The sequence below is a fragment of the Leptinotarsa decemlineata genome, unplaced genomic scaffold, assembly GCF_025532065.1.
Source record: "Leptinotarsa decemlineata unplaced genomic scaffold, Ldec_3_MD MMD2_P_RNA_scaffold_14, whole genome shotgun sequence".
In the NCBI taxonomy this organism is placed as follows: domain Eukaryota; kingdom Metazoa; phylum Arthropoda; class Insecta; order Coleoptera; family Chrysomelidae; genus Leptinotarsa; species Leptinotarsa decemlineata.
The window spans coordinates 13,283,731-13,304,936 of NW_027412528.1; the positions used below are offsets into that span (position 1 = coordinate 13,283,731).

The 21,206-nt window shown below is 36.4% G+C and overlaps 3 protein-coding genes across 4 annotated transcripts in view; 2 read left to right on the forward strand and 1 right to left on the reverse strand.

The window, feature by feature from the left end:
* LOC111511857 (STAM-binding protein-like A) overlaps nt 1–7,277 on the forward strand; it is a 52,638-nt gene extending 45,361 nt beyond the window's left edge. For both annotated transcript variants that reach the window (XM_074179536.1, XM_074179539.1), the window contains exons 7-8: nt 694–796; nt 7,086–7,277. In XM_074179536.1, coding sequence (XP_074035637.1) covers nt 694–796; nt 7,086–7,151 — 169 coding nt within the window. In that variant the 3' untranslated portion in view covers nt 7,152–7,277. The remainder of the gene's footprint in view (nt 1–693; nt 797–7,085) is intronic.
* Nucleotides 7,278–10,576: 3,299 nt separating this feature from the next.
* The window catches only part of LOC111516154 (extended synaptotagmin-2), an 81,984-nt gene continuing 71,354 nt past the window's right edge, over nt 10,577–21,206 (reverse strand). The window contains 2 exon segments of the mRNA XM_074179551.1: nt 10,577–10,965; nt 11,021–11,158. Coding sequence (XP_074035652.1) covers nt 10,879–10,965; nt 11,021–11,158 — 225 coding nt within the window. The 3' untranslated portion in view covers nt 10,577–10,878.
* On the forward strand, nt 19,093–20,674 carry LOC141484584 (uncharacterized). The gene is made up of 2 exons (XM_074179557.1): nt 19,093–19,463; nt 19,527–20,674. The coding sequence occupies exon 2, from the start codon at nt 19,531–19,533 to the stop codon at nt 20,638–20,640; it is 1,110 nt and encodes a 369-aa protein (XP_074035658.1). The 5' UTR covers nt 19,093–19,463; nt 19,527–19,530; the 3' UTR covers nt 20,641–20,674.

Consider the following 21,206-nt stretch of genomic DNA (forward strand, 5'->3'; position numbering starts at 1 on the left):
AATTGCTGCAACCCAATAGTGAAAAAAGTTTTATATATATATATAAATATATATATATATATATATATATATATATATATATAGTGTTTTTTATTAATATTGTTAATTTATTTGGTACCTACTATAATTACCACGATTATTACTCCGTTTTCATAAGGCCCACCTAATGACTACAACGATTAGGTAAATTACGATATTGCAAAGTTTTAATGAAATAAATAAAAAATGTGTATGAATATTTTAACTAATTGTACCAAGAATTTTCCTTTCATTCTCAACCCTCTCAAAAATTAATAAGCACGCCCCGATTTGCTGTCAACTGGGCTTACTTTTACTCTCAATCATTATTGGTTTTAGTATAATACTGGTGATTTTTGTATTATGCTTTTGGCTGCACTGCCTTGACATATAATGACGTTTTTTTAAGTTAAGTTCTGTGTTCCTTGATGTAGGTTGCAGAGGAATGTAGTGTCAAGTTGGAAATACAAAATGAAATATAAAATGTATATGGTGTTTTGATAAAGTAAAACAACAAAGTAGAAAGGGAGCCTATATTAACACATTTCAATGCTAGATGTATTCTATATGTTGGCAAGGATATTAGTTAATGTTTTGAATAGGCCCTTTTACAAAAAAAAACATGTATTTTTCTGATGATTGAGTGTAATCTAATTTTGATATGTAAATTTTCAGAACTGGTTTCTTCATTTTGACTCCAACTCATGGATTGCAATTCATTGCGAATTGTCGAAAAGGTGGGTTTCATCCTCATCCAACTGAGCCACCTCTTTTCAAAGTAAGTATATTTACAAAATATATGAATCATATCTTTGCTATAATCTTTGAGAGACATTTTTTGTGAAGGAGTCAATGTTTTTTGCTGATTTTTGAAAATTTAGCATTTCATAATCTGAATAAAAAAAAGGCGAAATCAATTGAAAATCTACTAAAGTGTAATAAACGTCAAACTGAAAAGTTCAACCTGAAACGTTAGTGGTCAATATAAACCACTAAAGATTGCAATTAGTCACCAATTAGTTTTCAAAAAGTTTGCCTAGAAATTCGATGATCTATGAAAAAATGAAATTTATAACGGGCGATTCTCTACGGTGGCTCACCCCTAAAACTTTGTTATTATTGGAGATAGAAAAACGAAATTTGGGGGTTCTGTATTACAGTTCAATTTACATTTTCTGATATACTTACTTATTTTGCCTTACTTTCGTTGTGACCGGAAATGACCCCAACTTTCGATTTTTAAATGGGACATCCTATATATTTTCACTTATTTCGATCGAGAGTGACATTCTGAATCCAACAATACTTCACTTGTCAATATTTGACGAATAAAATCATTTTTATTCCAATTTTTATTTTTTGAACTAGAATGCCATGGATGCTGTAAATCGCTTCATTCTTGATCAAGTAACATGGGAAAACTACGACTTTGAGGCTCATGACTTCAAAGTCGTTTTAAAAATTACACAACACAACAAAGTTTTTGTTTTGGGGTTGAAATTTGATGATTTTAATGTATTTCCACGTGTTAAAACCGAAAGTGACCATAAAAATTATATATTAGCTCTTGTTTTCAAGATATAGTATCATCATATTATATATATGTATATTGAGTTTTCAACAAATGAAATATTTCATCACCAACAGTTGGTACACATGTTTGTTTACATAACACCCCTCTCATCAGCTGTTCTTAAGTAGTAAACATAACCTATGTGAGTTTGTCAATTGTACGCACGTGGTTGCTATTGAAATTATCGTGTGAAGTTGATTTTTAAATTAATTTAAGTGCTGATCTGAAATGCCTCGAAAGTGTGTGAATTCTGTCGATAGCTTTTGCTATATATGTGGTGAAATAACATTTAAGGCTCAGAAACGTAAAATGACACCTATCGTTAAGACAGCCTATGAACATTATTTTGGTGTGAAAGTTGGGGACCAAGATAAATCATGGGCTCCTCATAGATGTTGTAATTCTTGTTCCATCATATTGCGAGAGTGGCTGAATAATAAAAACCGGGCAATGGCTTTTGCAGTACCTATGGTTTGGCGTGAGCCTACCAATCATACAGACGACTGTTATTTCTGCTTAACTCCTCCCATTAAGCAAGGTTTATCTATGAAGAAAAGAGGAACAGTTAAATACCCTAATCTCCCATCTGCTCTTCGGCCTGTACCACACTCAGACAATTTGCCAGTCCCTTCTCCACCCCAAAACTATGAAATTTTAGAGGAAGGTGATGAAGACTGTTTAGAAGGAGCAACCCATCCTTCTACATCCTATGACCCTGATTTTGAGGTAAGCGATAGGTCTAGTGATCCGCACAGAATTAGTCAAGCAGAGTTGAGTGACCTTATAAGAGATCTTCGCTTGTCTAAGGAAAAGGCTGAGCTGTTAGGGTCAAGACTACAACAGTGGAATCTTCTAAAACATGATGTGAAAATATCTCAGTACAGACAGCGTCAAAAAGATTTGCTTCCTTTTTTTGAGAAAAAAGAAAACCTCGTAGTTTGTTCTGATGTTAATGGTTTGATGGACTGCTTGAATTTGGATCACACTCCATCTGAATGGAGACTGTTTATAGACTCTTCAAAACTAAGCTTAAAAGCTGTACTTCTGCATAATGGAAATCAGCTGCCCTCTATTCCTATAGGTCATGCAGTTCACATGAAGGAAACGTATATAAATATGAAAACACTTCTCCAATCAATCAAATATGAACAACACAAGTGGCACATCTGTGGTGATCTGAAAGTCATTGCTATACTCCTAGGAATGCAATTAGGGTTCACCAAGTACTGTTGTTTTTTGTGTCTGTGGGACAGTCGGGATAGAAAATCTCACTATAAAAAAATGAACTGGCCTACACGAGACCTAAACCCTAATGAGAAAAATGTAGTTTACGAGCCTCTTGTAGATCCTAAGGATGTTCTCCTTCCCCATTACATATTAAGTTGGGACTAATGAAAAACTTTGTGAAGGCCATGGACCAGGAAGAACAAGCTTTTAAGTACTTGAGAGCAAAGTTTCCCAGGTTGAGTGATGCCAAAGTCAAGGAAGGCATCTTTATTGGGCCTCAAATCCGTGAAATCGTAAATGATCCTGCTTTTGACATGATTTTAACAGGAAATGAAAAAAGAGCCTGGGAAGCCTTTAAGGGGGTTGTACATGGGTTTTTAGGTAACAAAAGAGATGATAACTTCACAGCATTGGTCTCATCTTAATTTCTTCCCACAAAACTGTGGAGCTGTGAGTGACGAACATGGAGAAAGATTCCATCAAGACATTGCCTTAATGGAACAGAGATATCAGGGCCGTTGGAATGAAGCAATGCTTGCAGACTACTGCTGGTCTGTGTGTAGGGATGCTCCAGAAGTGTTTTATAAAAGACAAGCTAAACGACAGCGATCTCACAATGAATCGGATGGACTTAATTGAAATTTGGTGGTACAAACTTCTTTTATTTGTCAAAACACTAAGAATAATGTTTTTTTTATTAATTTTGTACTTAAAATATTCTAAAAGAAACATAACAATATTGTTTTATGTACTTTCACTTTTCACGTATAGTATAACTACTCTTTAAGATTAAGTACTGTGTATCTCAAAAACCAGAGCTAATAAAAATTTTTCATTGTTATTTTCGTTTTTATCACCCCAAAATTAGTAGAAATTGACTAATTTAGTGTAGGAAACATTCAAAAAATATTTTTTTGTTGTGTTGTGTTATTTCACAGTCGCAAATATGAATTTTTCCAGTTAACTTGTTTTTTTTCCAAATGGAAAGGGGGTGGTTCGTCGGTTTTTTGTGAAATATCATTTTCTTACGAATAATTTGATGCCACACATTTTCACTTTATTTCCTCTAGTTTTTTGAATAATGGCACGAAAGTCGCAAATCAGTCCATTAAGTTTCTTACTAGTCAGTGGGCTATTCTTGAAGTAAACAAATCTAAAGAAATGAATTTTAAACGTTCAAGCCAGTCTCGGATATACCTATACAGTAGGTTGAATGGACTGACGCCTATCAGAAAACAACTACTCCCCTGGCTAATACCACGAAGAGCGTTGAATTATATTCGACAGGCGTCATAGTAGAAGATCCGAACCTAAATCGACCTTCACCGAGCTGATCATAGAATGAAACATATTTTATAATGAATTTTGTATATTAGAAAACATGTTACAAATGGGTTTGTTAAAAAAATACTGGAGAGACTATTTTTAATTATTTTTTGAAAAATGATTTTTAATTGAATTTTGCAACATCAGGATAATAAGAACATTTTTGTCCTTACTTGAAGTATAAAACGTATAGAATGTGCAGCCGTTGGTTTGTCTATTATTTACCTGGGCGAACTACTGGTTTGTCAGGTATAAACAGGTATATCGATAATAAAAAAAAAATATATTATCATAAGCGCTGTTTCATTGCGAACACGTTGATATAGGGTTGTCTCCAGAAAATTCGGTCCTATTAGGGGTTTGCGAACTTGTATACTGTGTAATAATAAAGGACCAAACTAGGGATGGTCGAGTATTTACGGAGCAGGTATTTTGTCATAATACAAAAAAAAATTGGAATCAGTACAAAGTATGGCCTCCACGCTGGTTTATTAAGGCCCTACATCTATCGTGCATCGACAAAATGAGATTGTCAATGTCTTGTTGAGGTACATTTGCCCATTCAGCGATTAAAAGCTCTCTCAATTGAAACGTTTTGTGAATGTTCCCCATATGCGGAGTAATTCTTCGTTGAAGCATGTCCCACACATGCTCGATGGGATTCAGGTCCGGTGATTGTGCTGGCCATGGCAATACATCAACTCCTTCGTTGGTGAGCCAGTCAGTCACTAGACGCGCGACATGTGGACGAGCATTATCGTGCATTAGGTGGAAGTTTTTACCAACAGCACCAGCAAACGGACGGACGATAGGTAGAAGAATGGTGTCGAGGTACTGTCGAGCTGTGAGGGAGCGATTTAGAAAAACGAGATCGGTTCTGCCGCCGATCATGATTCCGCCCCATAGCATTACTGTACCACCTCTGTATGTGTGGACTTCCTGGACGTGTCTCAAACGTTCATTATTTCCAGGTCGTCTCCACAGTCATACTCGACGAGAATCTGGATTCGTATGTAAACAAAACTGTCGCCCAATCATTTGCATCCCAGTTTTGATGTTCTTGACACCACTCTAATCTTCTATCGCGATTGCCTCTCGACAAAGGTGGATATCTAAGTGGCCTTCTGTTGTGGAGATCTGCTTCATGCAGTCGATTTCTGACAGTATCACGACCAATGGTTACCTGGTGCGTCTGCTGCAACACGTTAACCAACTCAGGTGCTGTGATTGTCGGTTTTCTTCTTGCGGTTAAGACCAAAAATCGGTCTTGAACTGCAGTTGTAGCGCGTCCTCGCCCTGGATGTTTTTCGGCTGGACTGCCAGTTTCACGGAAACGCCGCCACAATCGACTGATAACACTTTGGGAGACCCCCAAACAAAGAGCTACATCATTTTGTCGCATGCCACCTTAAAGAAGCCCTACAGCTCTATTCATCTCAGCCAATGGTAAGTTATGGTGTTCCATGTTAAAGCACAATATTTCCAGTTCAATTGCTGAACAAGAACTGCATAGAATGTACAAACTCGACACTTTCAGATTATTCATTTTAGCCGAAAACCTACAGTTTGTAAAAAACTATATATTTTTAAATGGAACACCCCGTATATTAATACATTTTTGGAATCGCTCTAGTATTTTAATACTTTTTTGTCAATAATGTCCTATACCTATCTCTCTCTGTTTTCGAGATAAAAAATAAATTGTGCTAAATATGGTCCAAAACATAGCCTTAATTGAAATTAAGTACATCAGTACTCTCAATTCATGAAAAGTTGATATTTTGATGATAGTTTGGACAAACTCGAAATATTCAAATAACACCAAGAAATCGACTCCATATCATACAGGGCGTGCTGAAATTACTATTATTTCCATTGTGCATGAAAGTAGTCAAAAGTTCATTTTTTTAAATGAAACCCCCTGTATATTACTCGGTAAATTGAAAGATGGTGAAAAATGCTTCAAGATGATATATCATGTCCCAATACCTGAATCGTCAAGTTTTCTCAATTAAGTCGCTTCTTCTAGAAACATTATTTTTTTAGAATTTGGATTTAGGTAGCAGTGGAATTATCAAGCTTATAGCAGTTCGGTTACTTTTATAAGTAATTTACAAAGAGTTATACGGTGTTTCGAATCATCTTCCAAAATGAATGCAAGTATCGATTATTCAAACGAAGTTCTTATGAAATTATTTATTATACACATGAACAAAGTGATCAAATCATTGTCAGAACGTGTAAAAAATTGAACCAAATATATCCCGAATTATCACCAATGAACGAGAGGAAGTTTGTAAGGTTACAAAATAATATCCTTAACTATGGTGTTATATTAAATATATTTGATTATTATGTAATTAATTGATTATTTTTTTTGCAACTCAAATGTCAGTTGTTCCAAAATAACGCGCACTGTTTACTATTTGCAGGGTGGTAGAGGTACCTCTACCCTCTATAGTTTACATATCGAGCATGCGCACTTTCTAATATTCAAGGTCCGATTCGAGGCGACTTCGATGTTGGGTCCTTTATTATTACACAATATACTTACCTCGGATCTCTCTGTGACACATTTCCACGCGCATTGAAATTCAAATCTTTAAGTTCGCAAACCCTTAATAGGAACGAATTTTCTGGAGACAACCCTATATCAACGTGTTCGCAATGAAACAGCGCTTATGATGATATATGAATATACCAGATTCGAAAGTTGCCTATTGTAGCAGCAACTATATAAAATTTCACTGATGCCCATGAAAATGTTCGTAATTATATAACAACTATGTTTATAATAAGTAGGCGTAAGTATCCACACACAGTACCAAAACACATTAATCATTTCCCAATGGTCTTGAGAGGTTTAATGTTTTTCCGAGTTTTTGATGAACAATACAGTACATCAGTGTATTGAAGATATATCTAGGATATTTTTTTTCAGGTGGCCGACCACGTCAGAATTGAAAACAATGCACCTCTAGAAGTTCTGGATTTACGTAAAGGTTAATGAATTCACCAAACTACAACTACTTCACCAAATATCTTTTCATAAGAGCTTTGTTATATTTATATTTATATTGAAGAATATTTCTACTGTGATTAATTTTAGATTAAATAGCAGATTCTACAAAAATATTTACTTTTATACCAATTTTTTTCCTCGTTTTACTTTAAACTCAGATACGTTCAACTTTAAAAAACCAGAGGACTTGGAATGTGTTTTTATATTAATCATATCTTTTCATTTGAGTACTTAGTAATTTTTGAGAATCAAATGAAAAACTAGTGGTACACATAATTAACTTATAAACAGTGCATTTTTTTAATGTCCCCCCCCTACCTTCTTGTAATTTTTGAACGGTGTAATAATAGGAGCTTTCTAGTTCCTTAAAGGCCCCTTTCTCATTCATTTATTTATTTTAAAATGAATTTTTAGCAGCGCTGTCACCAGATGCAGATTTCTCCGCAATAAATTTAGAATGTTAAGGCAGGTCCGAAATAGCTGTAGGGTTCGTGCCGATCGCACGAGGGCCGGTCTTTTGAAACCTGACTTCACCGTGTACCTTTTTAAAATGGTTTTCCTTCTAGGTTCCACTTCAGAACGAGGCAGGAGACTAATACTTAATGCTAAAGGCCTTTTAACTATCCTGAAATGACGCGGGACTTAGTCAAAAATAACTGTGGAAAAAAATATAACACGAAAATCCAACAAAACAATTGAAAAAATGTCGAAAAGTACGATCAAAATTTTACAAGAAAGCGCGTCTCAAATAGCTGATTGTCTAACAAATATTATCTCTTTAACAACTTGTGAAATGTTATATTTCACCCATAAGGTAGAATTCCAACTTACATGAAAACAATTACTCTATTCGAGTTTTGCTGAAATTCTGAAGTTATTTGAAATTGCCTGGCTTCAAACTCATGCGTACTAATCGCTATTAACATATGAAAGAGGGTGTTGTGTAATTTGCTGCCCTTCTTATAACGTCCCCAAGACGCAACAACAATAAGACAATTATTTCAAAATTGAAATGGCAATTATTACAAACGTAAAATGGCATCCTCTCTCTCTTTATACCGACATGGGAGTTAGTAAAAATCCAAATCGACTCACGATACTAGGCTGGGTTCTGATCTCCCTCTCTGGTCCGGTATCCGTCTCAAATACACATCCGTTGTCAGTGCCACCAAACGCAACACCACAGCTAACTCACTACCCGCAAATTTACCGAAATTCCACTATCGAGTAAAAAGAAAAATCCTTTTTCGGACAGTCCCTTTTTTCGCGACCCCTATTTCGGAACTGATTTTTCAACTGACTTTCCTAACTTCTCTATAGAAATTCACTTTCGCGACCTATTTCACGTAACTTTTTTTGCAACTCCCCCAACAGACCGACCACCACCGTCCCAATTAACCGACACCCTAGTCTCCTCAAGTCCGAAAAATTGTTCCTAATACTCCTCCCTTGTACCGTTCCCTGATTGGTCTGATCTTTGTTTAATATTCCCGAATTTTTCCATAACCCTTCCTAATCAAGACTTAAATCTTCTTTTCATTGAAGTCTTTGGTCAGTTTTCATTTTAAATAAATTTTCGGACCCACCTATTCAGATGTGGCCGAACTTCCTGTCCACGGAGCTGAAATGCAAACCCTTAGCTTCCCAGTATTATTACTTATCAACAGGATACGTTTGTTATGTCTGCTTCGAAGGAAACATAATCTTCGTGATGCCGTCAAAGATCACCAACCATAAATTAAATTCAACGCTTACTCTGTTGAAGAAGTATTGATACCGAAAAACCGAGTGACCGACCCCGGTCTTTATGAATAAAATTGTATTTTTCGTTAATTCACGCATTGGCAGTTATTACAATGGGTCAACTCAAAAAATTGAAATTTGGGATAATGAAATTAATGCAAGAATACTTTATTTTGAAGTAAAATTGACAGATGAAACTTTCAAGATGGCGACTGGGCGCCATCTGGAAAAAAAATAAACAGAAAGAGAGGTCTTGTGACACATATTATTGAAGTTCATGACAAATGCTTCACAACTCTTTAATATGAAGTCAATAACTTCACCTACCACAAAATGGCGTAACATTTTCGAATACAGTAACGTCAATACCTCTACAAATAATTATTATTCTCTGTCGTATATTCAATATTGAAGCAGCTTCAGTTTCGTACACCTTTTGCTTCAAAAAGCTCCATAAAAAAGTCCAATGGTGTCAAATATGACGAGCGGGCTGGCCATTCTGTAGAACCTCGACGGCCAATCCAACGACCGGGAAAAGTAGTATCTAAATAGTTTCTCACTTGTCTGTAGTGGTGCTCCATCTTGTTGGAATACAATATCTATATTGAATTCATTAGGATTTCAGTGATGAGACGGTCAGCAGTAGTTTCCAGCATTTTCAAATTCAATTTCCATGTTAAATTTTCATCAATAAATAGAGGTCCTACAATATGGTTTCTCAATATTCCTGCCCAAATGTTGTCTAATTACCACTAGTTGATTTTATTTATAACCGGTTTCAGTTTTGACTCCATTATCAAGTATAAGTTTGAGTTATAAGTTTTATACAAACCAGAAACCGGTCATGTGAATAAAATCAACTAGTGGTAATTAGACAAAGGTATTTTTATTAATTTCATTAAAGTGATGAATTACCACAAAATAAACGAGTCATCAATCACACATACTACCAAAACTGTCAGCGCTACTGCAAAACACACTTCATCTAGCTATAAAGTACCTACTTTCACTTAGTTTCGATTATATTAGTTTAGTGCAGTCTTTCTCATAGTGGGCGATAACGCCCCCTTATGGGCGCTGGAGGCCTATAGGGGCGGTAAAGGGTACAGAGAAGATTAGGGGGCGTTGAAGCGGTTTATGTGAGCGAAAGCTAATTCAAAAGTATTGTTTTGCTTTTAACACAAACTTTACCGCGCCTTAACGCGCGTTTCCTCGTGTAACGCCATCTTGGGGACTAAATAATAACTATTTCCTGTCGGATAGTTGTCAAACTGTACAGTAGATGGCGGAAAGCTTAAGTGCGAAGCGAGAAGTTTCTAGTCTCCATTCTCGAAAGTACAAGGCCCGCCCGCTGCTTCATATAAAAGCGCGCGCGCCATCCAGCCAGTAATGTCATTCGACGATATTACGAAAACACGTGAATTTAGTTAGCGACTAGCTAGGAAAAGTGCTGTACGTGCGGTGGTGAATACTGTGAGTGGTGTCATTAGCAAGTTTTTAATACTCGATTGAAATTGAAATGTTTGTTTTAATAACACAAATAAAAGTTTTCTTAATAATACAAAATGGTGAATTGAAGGGGTTATATTTTTATGGATTATTAATTTTTGGGAAAGAAAGTTTTTGGCTTTCTACTACTCCATATTGATACAAAAAAATGAAGGGCATTGGAGGAGGTCATAACATCCACCAATTTATTGAGCTTCGGGGTGTTACTGATGATTTTTATAAGCTATGCTGCTCCCTATACTATAATATAATAGTTGAATATTCTGGTATGAGTAACTAGTAACTCAGAACTGTAGATACGATATTGAGATTCATTATGAATTTATTCCATAATTCTCACAAAAAACTTGTACATGTACTTTTGATAATATCATTATAGCTTGAACTTGTTAGTGATTTCTATAAAAACTATATTTCTAATTAATATAAGACACTTTGATTCCTCTATTGATAAATTATGTTAGTCCGAATCTTCAGCCTGTGACAATTCAAACCAATCTCTAAAAGGTTCTTGTAAGTTTGTGAAGCTCCTGAAGTTTACAATAACCTGAAAAATAATGTATTAAACTTTAAAGAAAAGAATCATTTCCAAAGCTCAGTACCTGACCAATAATATTAGAGTTGAAAAATATTTTCTTGCTTTTAACAGTCAAAACTAACTTATTGTTTGGAAGCTCTGATAAAGAGAGGAGGTATTCAAAAGTTTCTTCGAATATAGGATCGCAGTTATCGGTGACGACCTGTAAACAATGTCATATAATTATTAAATCCCTTGTCAATCATGTCTGGTGAATACTATTTTTGAACTTGAAGATACGAACTTGAAGATATTCGCTCTGGTATGGACAAGACATCAATACGTTGAACAAACACGAGCGAACATGAGCGAAAACAAGCATACATACACGAATGCTCGCTCATGCTCGCTCGTGCTCGCTTTTTTGGTGAATAGGCACCTTTATATGGAGTTATTATATTTTGTGAGTTATTATGAAGTGCAGGTTGATAAACAAACTGATATACAGTGTGTAACAACGAAAACTTAACAGAGCCGTTTTTTAATATAAAAACTAAGATTTTTAAAAAAAGCTCGGACACGTCGATTTCTAATTGAAGGGGGACACTTTTCAGACTAATCAGATTTTTTGTAGTACGCACCCCCTTGGAGGGGTGCGTCCGACGACCCTTATTCAGATAGGGAAAGTAGGTCGAGTGACACCTTGTTTTAAAGGTCTTTCGAATACCTTTACAACTCTGTTAAAAGGAAATTTTTGTAACGATTAGTTTTCGAGATATTTTAAAGATTTAAAGGTATTTTTATTGAGTTCAACTCTTTTTAAAATGAATCAAATTGTTTTTAAGGTACAATTTACGTTCAGAACTTTCATAAAAAAATAAATGTTTGCTTTTCATGACAACCTGCCTGGACACGTGTCCATTTGATTTCGTAAAAAAGTAAGAATTATTTGTTTATTACGAGGAGATTTTTTCGAGGGATGGGGTTGGTTACCACCCTTACATTTTAGGTAAATTGAGTAGCACCTCCTTATGAAGGTTGCCTTTTGACGTGGATATTTTATGCTTCTGATAAAAAAGTGAATCATACTAAAAACTTACCTACGCAATGAATATAACCTGCTGATGACACAGAAAAGTTTAAAAAACTGTTTTAGGGTTAATAAATACCAATAATTATTTTTAAAGCACACACAAAAAAAGGAACACCTAATAAAGGTAACTCACATAGGAAATTTAGAGTAAATGTTCAAAATGTGCGCCATTTTGCTCCATGCAACAACAATTGCTCTTAAATTATCCAACATCTCAGGAGTTATAGCTCGGCATTCATCAATAATTCTACGACGTAATTCATCCAAATTGACTGGTTGTGTAGCATAAACTTCAGACTTTAAATACAGGGTGATTCAAAAGTACTTTGACAAACTTCAGGAGGTGATTCCTCACAATATTCTAACATGAATTGTCCAAATAAATAAATGTCCGGAAACGCTTCGTTTCCAAAATACAAGATGTTGAGGTTTTATTTTTATTTTCGTTTTTTTCAAATAACTTTTGAAATACTGAACTCAATTAAACGAAACTTGGTAATAGGAGGTTTTTGAGGTGTCGAATTCGAACCTGATGTTGTTATTGCTCTTACTCGTATGGGGCGCCACCTACACGATTTCCAGCCAATTTTCTCAAAAACCATTGACACATAGTAATGCGTTGGGGAAAGTCTCGTGGCAAAAGAGCTTGTACCCTTTGAATATGGTATGGATAAAACTGTTGATCGTGGATAATTCTCCAAACTGTGGACTGAGTAGAATTGACAGCTTCAGCAATTACTCTTGTGCTTGTTTCTAGATTCTCCTCGAGAGCGTTCAAAACAGCTTCTTCCAATTCTGGGGTTCGGACTGCTCGTGGTCTTTCAATAATATCAGCTGCCCTCTTAAAGCTACCTGTTTCTGCCAAACGACGGTGGAGACAAGCAAATGTTGGAGCTGAAGGCAGTACTCGATTAGGAAATCGCTTCTGGTAAATACGTCTTGCTTCGCGCGCATTGCCATCCGCAAGGCCATAAACGAAATGCATATCGGCTAAATAAGCGTTATTGTTTAAAATCCATTTTTTCAAATTAAGTGTTTTCTACTTCTACTTACGGAAACTTCAACAAAACGTCTAACTGTCACAAAATATGTAATTACCAAAACTACTCACAAACGTCAAATTTATTTCCAAAGCATTCTTGTGAAAAATACAAAATATTCGTAATAACTTCAACATGCATCGATTATTATCAAATAATCGACTTGAAGTTTTCTTCAAGTCCAAATATTTAGAAAACGGTTGCTTACAGCGACTAGTAACAAGGGTAGCTTATTTACGTAGATATGATAGAGGAATCGATTTTTTTACTGAAAAATGTGCCAGAAGTACGCCCAAAAAAGTTATGAATGTTTAAAAAAGAAAAAGACGTGTAGGTGGCGCCCCCTACGAGTAAAAGCAATAAGAACATCAGGTACGAATTCGACACCTCAAAACCAAGTTTCGTTTAATTAAGCTCAGTATTTCAAAAGTTATTTGAAAAAAACGAAAATAAAAATAAAACTTCAACATCCTGTATCTTGGAAACGAAGCGTTTCCGGATATTTATTTATTTGGACAATTCATATTAGAATATTGTGAGGAATCACCTCCTGAAGTTTGTCAAAGTACTTTTGAATCACCCTGTATACCCACAAAAAGTAGTCCAGTGGTGTTAAATCTGGTGATCGTGCTGGTCATTCAATTAGACCTCTTCTGCCAATCCATTGTCCTTCAAGATGATTATTCAAAAAATTTGGAACCTGCTGTGCATAATGCGGTGGTGCACCGTTTTGTTGAAAATGAATGAATTCATCTTGACATCTTGGATCCTGTTCAATTATTTCAACTATACGAAGTTGTATTGCTTCTTCAAGAAGTTGTAAATAAGAATCACCAGTTGAATTTCCATCAATGAAAAATGGACCTAGGGGTGCGTACTACAAAAAATCTGATTAGTCTGAAAGGTGTTCCCCTTTAATTAGAAATCGACGTGTCCGAGCTTTTTTTATGAATCTTACTTTTTATATTCAAAAACGGCTCTGTTAAGTTTTCGTTGTTACACACTGTATGTTCGTGGGCAAGTGAAATTGGGAACAAGTTGTGGAAATAAATAATAAGGACTCCAATGAAAGGGAACTGTGAAAACACGACAGAGAGTGACTGTTAGGACAAGTGAGTATTTTTACAATATAGGTGATACATCTCATGGGCTGTGTCCACATCGTAGTAAAACTAAAGAATTTACACCAGCAAAGACACGCCCGAAGAAGTCATTGTATGGCGAAACAGGTGTTGCGTTTATGTAAAACTGTTTCTTGAAAATCTCACAATAAAGTGGTTTTTGAATACGTTATGGATTTTCATCAAATATCGGGCAATTCCATCATGAATAACTGAAGAATAAATGACGTATCTTAAGGAAATTCAGTTCGATACAGTTCAAGTGGGGTGATACATCAATCGGGATGTGCCCACATGGAAGTATAACTAAAGAATACATTTTTCACATATAGTCAGAGGGAATACTTGAAGATTGGCTATAAATTAAATCATCTATAAAAATAATTCGTTCAGGCCAGTAGGGTGCTAATGCCGACTGAACGCCTCCCCCCACCCCTTTTGACCTTGAGACGTCACACGACCTTGAATGACGTCACCTAACCTTGAACGTCGTACACGTAGTATGAGCTTGAATGCGGTGTTTGACCTTGAGTGTGGGGTTTGACCTTGACGTTCGACACTTCGACTACCTTGAGCTTGCTCCATGGCATTGAATGTTGACCTTGAATGAAATCGTGACGTGTACAGAATATAACCTTGAACAGTGGGCGTTCGGCGTTGTCCACTCCCTTGTTGGTAATTCCTATATAAGTTCAGAATATCGTATGACGTCACCTAACCTTGAACGTCGTACACATAGTATGAGATTGAATGCGGTGTTTGACCTTGAGTGTGGGGTTTGACCTTGACGTTCGACACTTCGACTACCTTGAGCTTGCTCCATGGCATTGAATGTTGACCTTGAATGAAATCGTGACGTGTACAGAATATACAGTGGGATTAGGCGTTGCGGTGTTTGACCTTGAGTGTGGGGTTTGACATTGACGTTCGTCACTTCGACTACCTTGAGCTTGCTCTGTGGCATTGAATGTTGACCTTGTAGCTCTCATTTGGGTTATGGTGGGGGGGGGGAGGAGTTGGGCTTTTATAAGGAGTGTGGTGTGAACGTTTCACTCATTTCAAATTCTCCTTATCGTACGGTATATATTTCTATATACAAGATGTATTCGTGCGTTGATTGTAAAAAAAGTTTCACTCGTAGTGACAACCTACGTCGTCATCAGCGGGATTCCTGCACACCCGCAAATGGTGATGGACCTCCAACATCGAAGAGGCAACGGTTGACACCCCCAGCTCTTCCAACACTGCAAACATGCGTTTGCTGCAATTTGACTATTGCAAGCGATCAGATGAATGTACATCGGAGGACGTTGCAGCACAGAACAAATGCATGTGTTCAATATGGGGAAGGTGTGAAAATTGTCAATACAGCTTTCAAGTGTCGAATTGTGAGCTACCGAGTGGACAGTGAAAACCACCACATGGATTACCCAACATTCTTCAATGAAATTAAGCAGAAAGTAGTGAAACTACTCGAAGAAGTGTTGGATATCCATAAATGCATGAAAGTGAACATGGAAGTGTTTGGGCGGTACAGTCTGCAAACTAAGGATCTTTCAGACATCAAATCATTTAATAGTCCCAATGAAGTAATTGATCAATCGAATGATTTGGATGTGGTTTATAGCAGTTTTGCAGATAGTTTAACTGTTAAAGCAGCGGAATTTCAAGATCGGGATTCAGGTATGTGATCTAGTCAAAATGTTGATGATGATGGACTTATAGAGAAAACCCATATTTTCAGGTTGGACCATTGAGAAAATTTTGTACTTGGAGGTGAATATCAACAAGTATAGCCCCTTCGGAGGGTCTTCATACATCAAATTGCCAAGGTTCATCGAATTGAAGAAAAGTGTGGTGAATGTTCTTAATCAAGATCAGTGCTGCTTTGCGTGGGCTGTGACTTCAGCTTTATACCCTGCCAGTCAGAAACTTAATGAAATTTCATCATATCCCCACTTCTCAACCGTCTTGAATGTAGCAGGTATGGAATTTCCAGTTAAGTTGAAAGATATTCCTAAGTTTGAGGTTATGAACGATTGCTCTATCAATGTTTATGGGTTGGAAAATGTTTTTAAAAATGGTAGAATTGAATATGAAGTTGTGGGTCCGTTACACTATTCTAAACGTAGATTAAATAGTCATGTTAATCTGTTGATTATTACAGATGATTCTGGTAATAGTCATTATTGTTGGATTAAGGATTTATCGAGACTAGTATCATCACAAATATCTGCCCGTGGTCATAAAAAGTATTTTTGTGATGGTTGTTTATTGTACTTTGATAATGAACGAACTTTATTGCGACATCAGTTGAATGATTGTAATCACATATCGACAACGACACCATCCACAAATTTCAGGGTTGATAAATTTGGTAAAAGGGTACCTGAGAATATTTTGAAATTTGAAAATATCGAGAAACAGTTGAGGGTTCCATTCGTTGTATATGCTGATTTCGAATCTATTCTGAAACCAGTGCATACTAATGAGCCAAATCCTGCTAACTCTTATACAAATCGAACATATCTTCATGAACCATATGCTTTTTCTTACCTCATAAAGTGCTCTTTTGATGATTCTATTTCTAAATTTGTACTATATAGAGGTGCTGATGCAGCTAAAGTGTTTGTGTCAAACTTGGAGGCTGATGTCACCAATATTTATCACAAATATTTGAAGAAAGTCATTCCAATGAGTCCATTGACTGATGAGGAAGAGCATGATTTCAATATTGCCGCCACATGTGGTATATGTGGAGAACCATTTGGTGATGGTGATATTAAGGTGCGTGACCACTGCCATCTAACGGGGAAAAAAAGAAATGGAGCTGCACATAGTATTTGTAACCTCAATTTCAAATTGCCCAACTTTATACCCATAATTTTTCATAATCTCAGTGGGTATGACTGTCATTTGTTCATAAAAGAGTTATGCACAAACAAAACAAAAGTTGATGTCATTGCTCAAACTAAAGAAAAGTATGTTTCCTTCACGAAACATATAATTATGGAGAGAATAGTAGATCACAATGGAGTGACGAAAAATAAGTTTTTGAAATTGAGGTTCATCGATAGTTTTAAATTTATGGCTGCTTCCCTTCAAGAGTTAGGTGACAATTTAGATGAAAAACATTTTGTGGAAACAAGAAAATATTTTCCGGAACAGGATAAATTCAAACTTATGAGGCAGAAAGGTGTTTTTCCGTACAGTTTTATCGATTCTTTAGATAAATTAAATTATTCTAGTATACCATCAAAGGTGGACTTTTATGATAAATTAAATGAAAAACATGTTTCTGATGAGGATTATGATAGAGTAAAGCAGGTATGGAACACATTCAATTGTCAAGATTTGGGTGAATATTCTGACATATACCTAAAATCTGATGTTCTACTGTTGTGCGATATTTTTGAAAATTTTAGAAATATGAGTTTAGATACATATAAATTGGATCCTGCTCACTATTTTACTTCTCCAGGTCTTTCTTGGGATGCTATGTTGAAGTATACGGGTGTCAACTTGGAATTATTAACTGATATCGATATGGTGCATTTTCTCCAAAACGGTATACGTGGTGGTGTAAGCCAGTGTTCGGAGAGAAAGCATATTGCAAACAATCAGTTTCTTCCAAATTATAATCCCGAAGAACCTTCATCTTTCATAATGTATTTGGATGCAACAAATCTGTATGGTCATAGCATGTCTCAATCATTACCTTTTGGTGGGTTCACTTGGTTGACCGCCAGTGAAATATGTCAGTTGGATATCAATAGTATTCCAGATGATAGCCCCCAAGGATACATACTTGAAGTAGATGTGCATTATCCTGTCGAGTTACACGATCTACATTCGGATTTACCATTTTTGGTTGAAAGTATTATACCACCTGGTTCAAAGTCCAAAATACCCAAACTTATTCCTAATTTGAATGATAAAAAGAAATATATCGTTCATTATAGGAATTTGAAACAAGCGGTCCGTAATGGTTTGATGGTGATGAAAACTCATAGAATTCTCAGATTCAATCAGTCACCGTGGCTGAAAAAATATATCGATTTAAATACAAATTTGAGAAATAAGGCTACCAATAAGTTTGAGAAGGGTTACTTCAAATTGAATATAAATTCCATATTTGGCAAAACGATGGAAAATGTAAACAATAGAAGAGACATTCGAATTGTCACACATTGGGAATCCATAAGAAGAGGTATGGGTGCCAATGCTTTGATAGCTCGTCCCAATTTCAAAACATTATCCATATTTTCGGAAGACTTTGTCGTCATACATATGGATAAAGTTAAGGTTTGTTATAATAAACCATTGTATTTGGGGTTCAGTATATTGGATATGTCGAAAACAGTCATTTATGATTTTTTCTATGATGTCATCAAAAAACATTACGGACCACAAGCTTCTCTTCTCTATACCGATACGGATTCTTTGATACTGAAAATAATGACGGATAATTTTTATAATTTTATGATTGCAAATGTTGACAAATTTGACACTTCTAACTATAGGTTGGGTAATAAATTCAATGTGCCAGTTAGCAAATCGGTGATTGGAAATATGAAGGATGAACTTCCGAGTGATCCCATCATCAGTTTCCATGGCACCGGTGCGAAAGCATATCATGTACAAAGTGTGTCTGATGAAATAAAGAAAGCAAAAGGTATTAAAAAATCCGTTATAAAAAATCAAATTTCAATTGAAGATTACATTAGGATTGTTGAAACAGGCGGTATAATATTTAGAAAGATGAATGTATTCAGGAGTGATTTACATGATATTTACACGTTGATGTGCAATAAAGTCGCGCTATCACATAATGATGATAAGCGATTCATCATTCCTAATACCACCAAGACATTACCTTGGGGCCACAACGATATTGAATTCTATCAGACAAGTTCCGAACAAAATTTAAGAATTCTTTTGAATGTACTGAAAGATGAAAACAGTATAAGTGACAAGAAATTAAATTTACTCATTGCCTTATTGGAAGAGCAATCGAGTAATTGAATTTTTTCACTCATTACCTGGTTTGTTCAACAAATTGTAAAATTCATACTTGTCGAATATTTCAAACGAATTATCCTACCCCACTTCCACCCCCACTCCCATTCCCACCCGAAGTGGTAGGGAGCATACGGCTATAAAACATGAGGAGGAGGCCACAGTTCATCATTCGATTGCAGTCTTCCTTCGAAAGAAGCAGCCAACCTGAGATACCTGCCAGCCAACTTAGTTGAAAATTCCAAGCAGCTTGATGTAAGTACACACTTCCATACTATTTATATTATATTGTCTAATATTTTCATTTTCTCTTTCTAGAATCATGTCTTTTCTGAGGAATGCTCTGATGACCCCGATTACCACTCTCAGTGAGAGACAGTTGGAGGATGTAGAGCGGAGGAGGGTGGTTGTCCTACAGGACATCATGGTACAACCACCAGCTGCAGCTCCCATTCCACCACCGGGGATGACTTCCACCCAGGAAGTGGCGGCTCCCATTCCACCACCGGGGATGACTTCCACCCAGGAAGTGGCGGCTCCTGACTTGAAGTTCTTTTTCGAGGACTTCAAACCAACCCCCGAGGAGGAGGAGATTGACCCCCCACCAACTTTGTCGACATTCAGTGGACCAACTTCTTCGTCAGCACCCCAAATTGAAGATTTACTGAATGTCTACAACCCGGACCTGGACGAGTCTCTGGCGGATTTATCGCATCTTCAAAGCTTCTTATCGCCCATCGAACCATTATCCCCCATCGATTCAGGGGATGAGTTCGAGAAACCGGTGAAGAGGGCCAAGAAGATGAAGAAGTCCGCACCTGTGAAGAAGTCCGCACCTGTGAAGAAGTCCGCACCTGTGAAGGCATCCAAAGCCAAAGGTGGGAGGGGTGGTAAGTTGAGTGCTTTTCGCAAAAAGTGTGAAAAGAACTCACCTTACGGTGGTTGGCCTACAGCACCCCTTCCAGTGATGGAGGTGCAGAACTTGGTGGAAGTCGTCGCCCAGGTCCATCGGGATGCGTCACCCCCTCCAGCCACCCCCCAGGTCCATCGGAATGCGTCACCCCCTCCAGTCACCCCCCAGGTACGTGTTGAGCATTCCGAACAAGAGGTTGGCCCGGAAAATGTCCTTTCACAGACTGTGGTAGAGGGTAATAAACTCAAAGAGTCTATTACCTATGCACAGTCTGTGAAAAAGAGATATTTGAGGGAAAAGAAGGTTGTGGATGGTTCTGATTCCAGAAAAAGGGCCTTGATGGCGGATATTTCCACCATCGAGGCCCAGAAACTGGAATTAGAGAAGCGACTCTCTTTGCTTAGGGCGAAACTTCAAGAAGAAGATTCGCAACAAGGAAAGAGTTTGGCTTACATCCAAAAATATGGACCTCTTGTTCAGGAATGGGATGCCATGTGCCAGGGGTTCCTTAATACCTAACCCCTTTTGTAAATATATTTTTGTTTAGTTTAAGTTAGATGTATGTTTAGAATAAAAAAATTGTAATTTTAGGATAATAATAAAAACTTGCATGTTAATTTTAAGGTTATGAATGTTATGAATGAAAAAATAAAATAAGGAATATTGGAGTGCATATCTATTTTGGTTGTTGCACACAAAATACTGCGTGGTTGGGGCAGTATTTATTCCTTCATTCTAGTCATTTTCTAGTCACATGTAGTATATAGAATAAAATTAGTTAAATAGAATAATTGTATAGAATTTCCATCATTTGAAAGTGTGTGAATTGTAAAATAGTTATTTTTTCTAGAGAATAAATAAAGGTGATTCTAGTAATGCTCTGAGTATAATTCCAAAACCTTTTGACACTTCTCTCATCATTACTTCTCTCAACATTATTCAAACAAATTTCATTTATGTGAATGTGTAAAAATGAAATCATGAATCTAATGAATATTATATTGGATTTATTCCCCAATTCTCACATCAATACTTGAATAAATAACCTAGTGGGTCTTTATTTTTCACATATTCCCCTTCCCTTA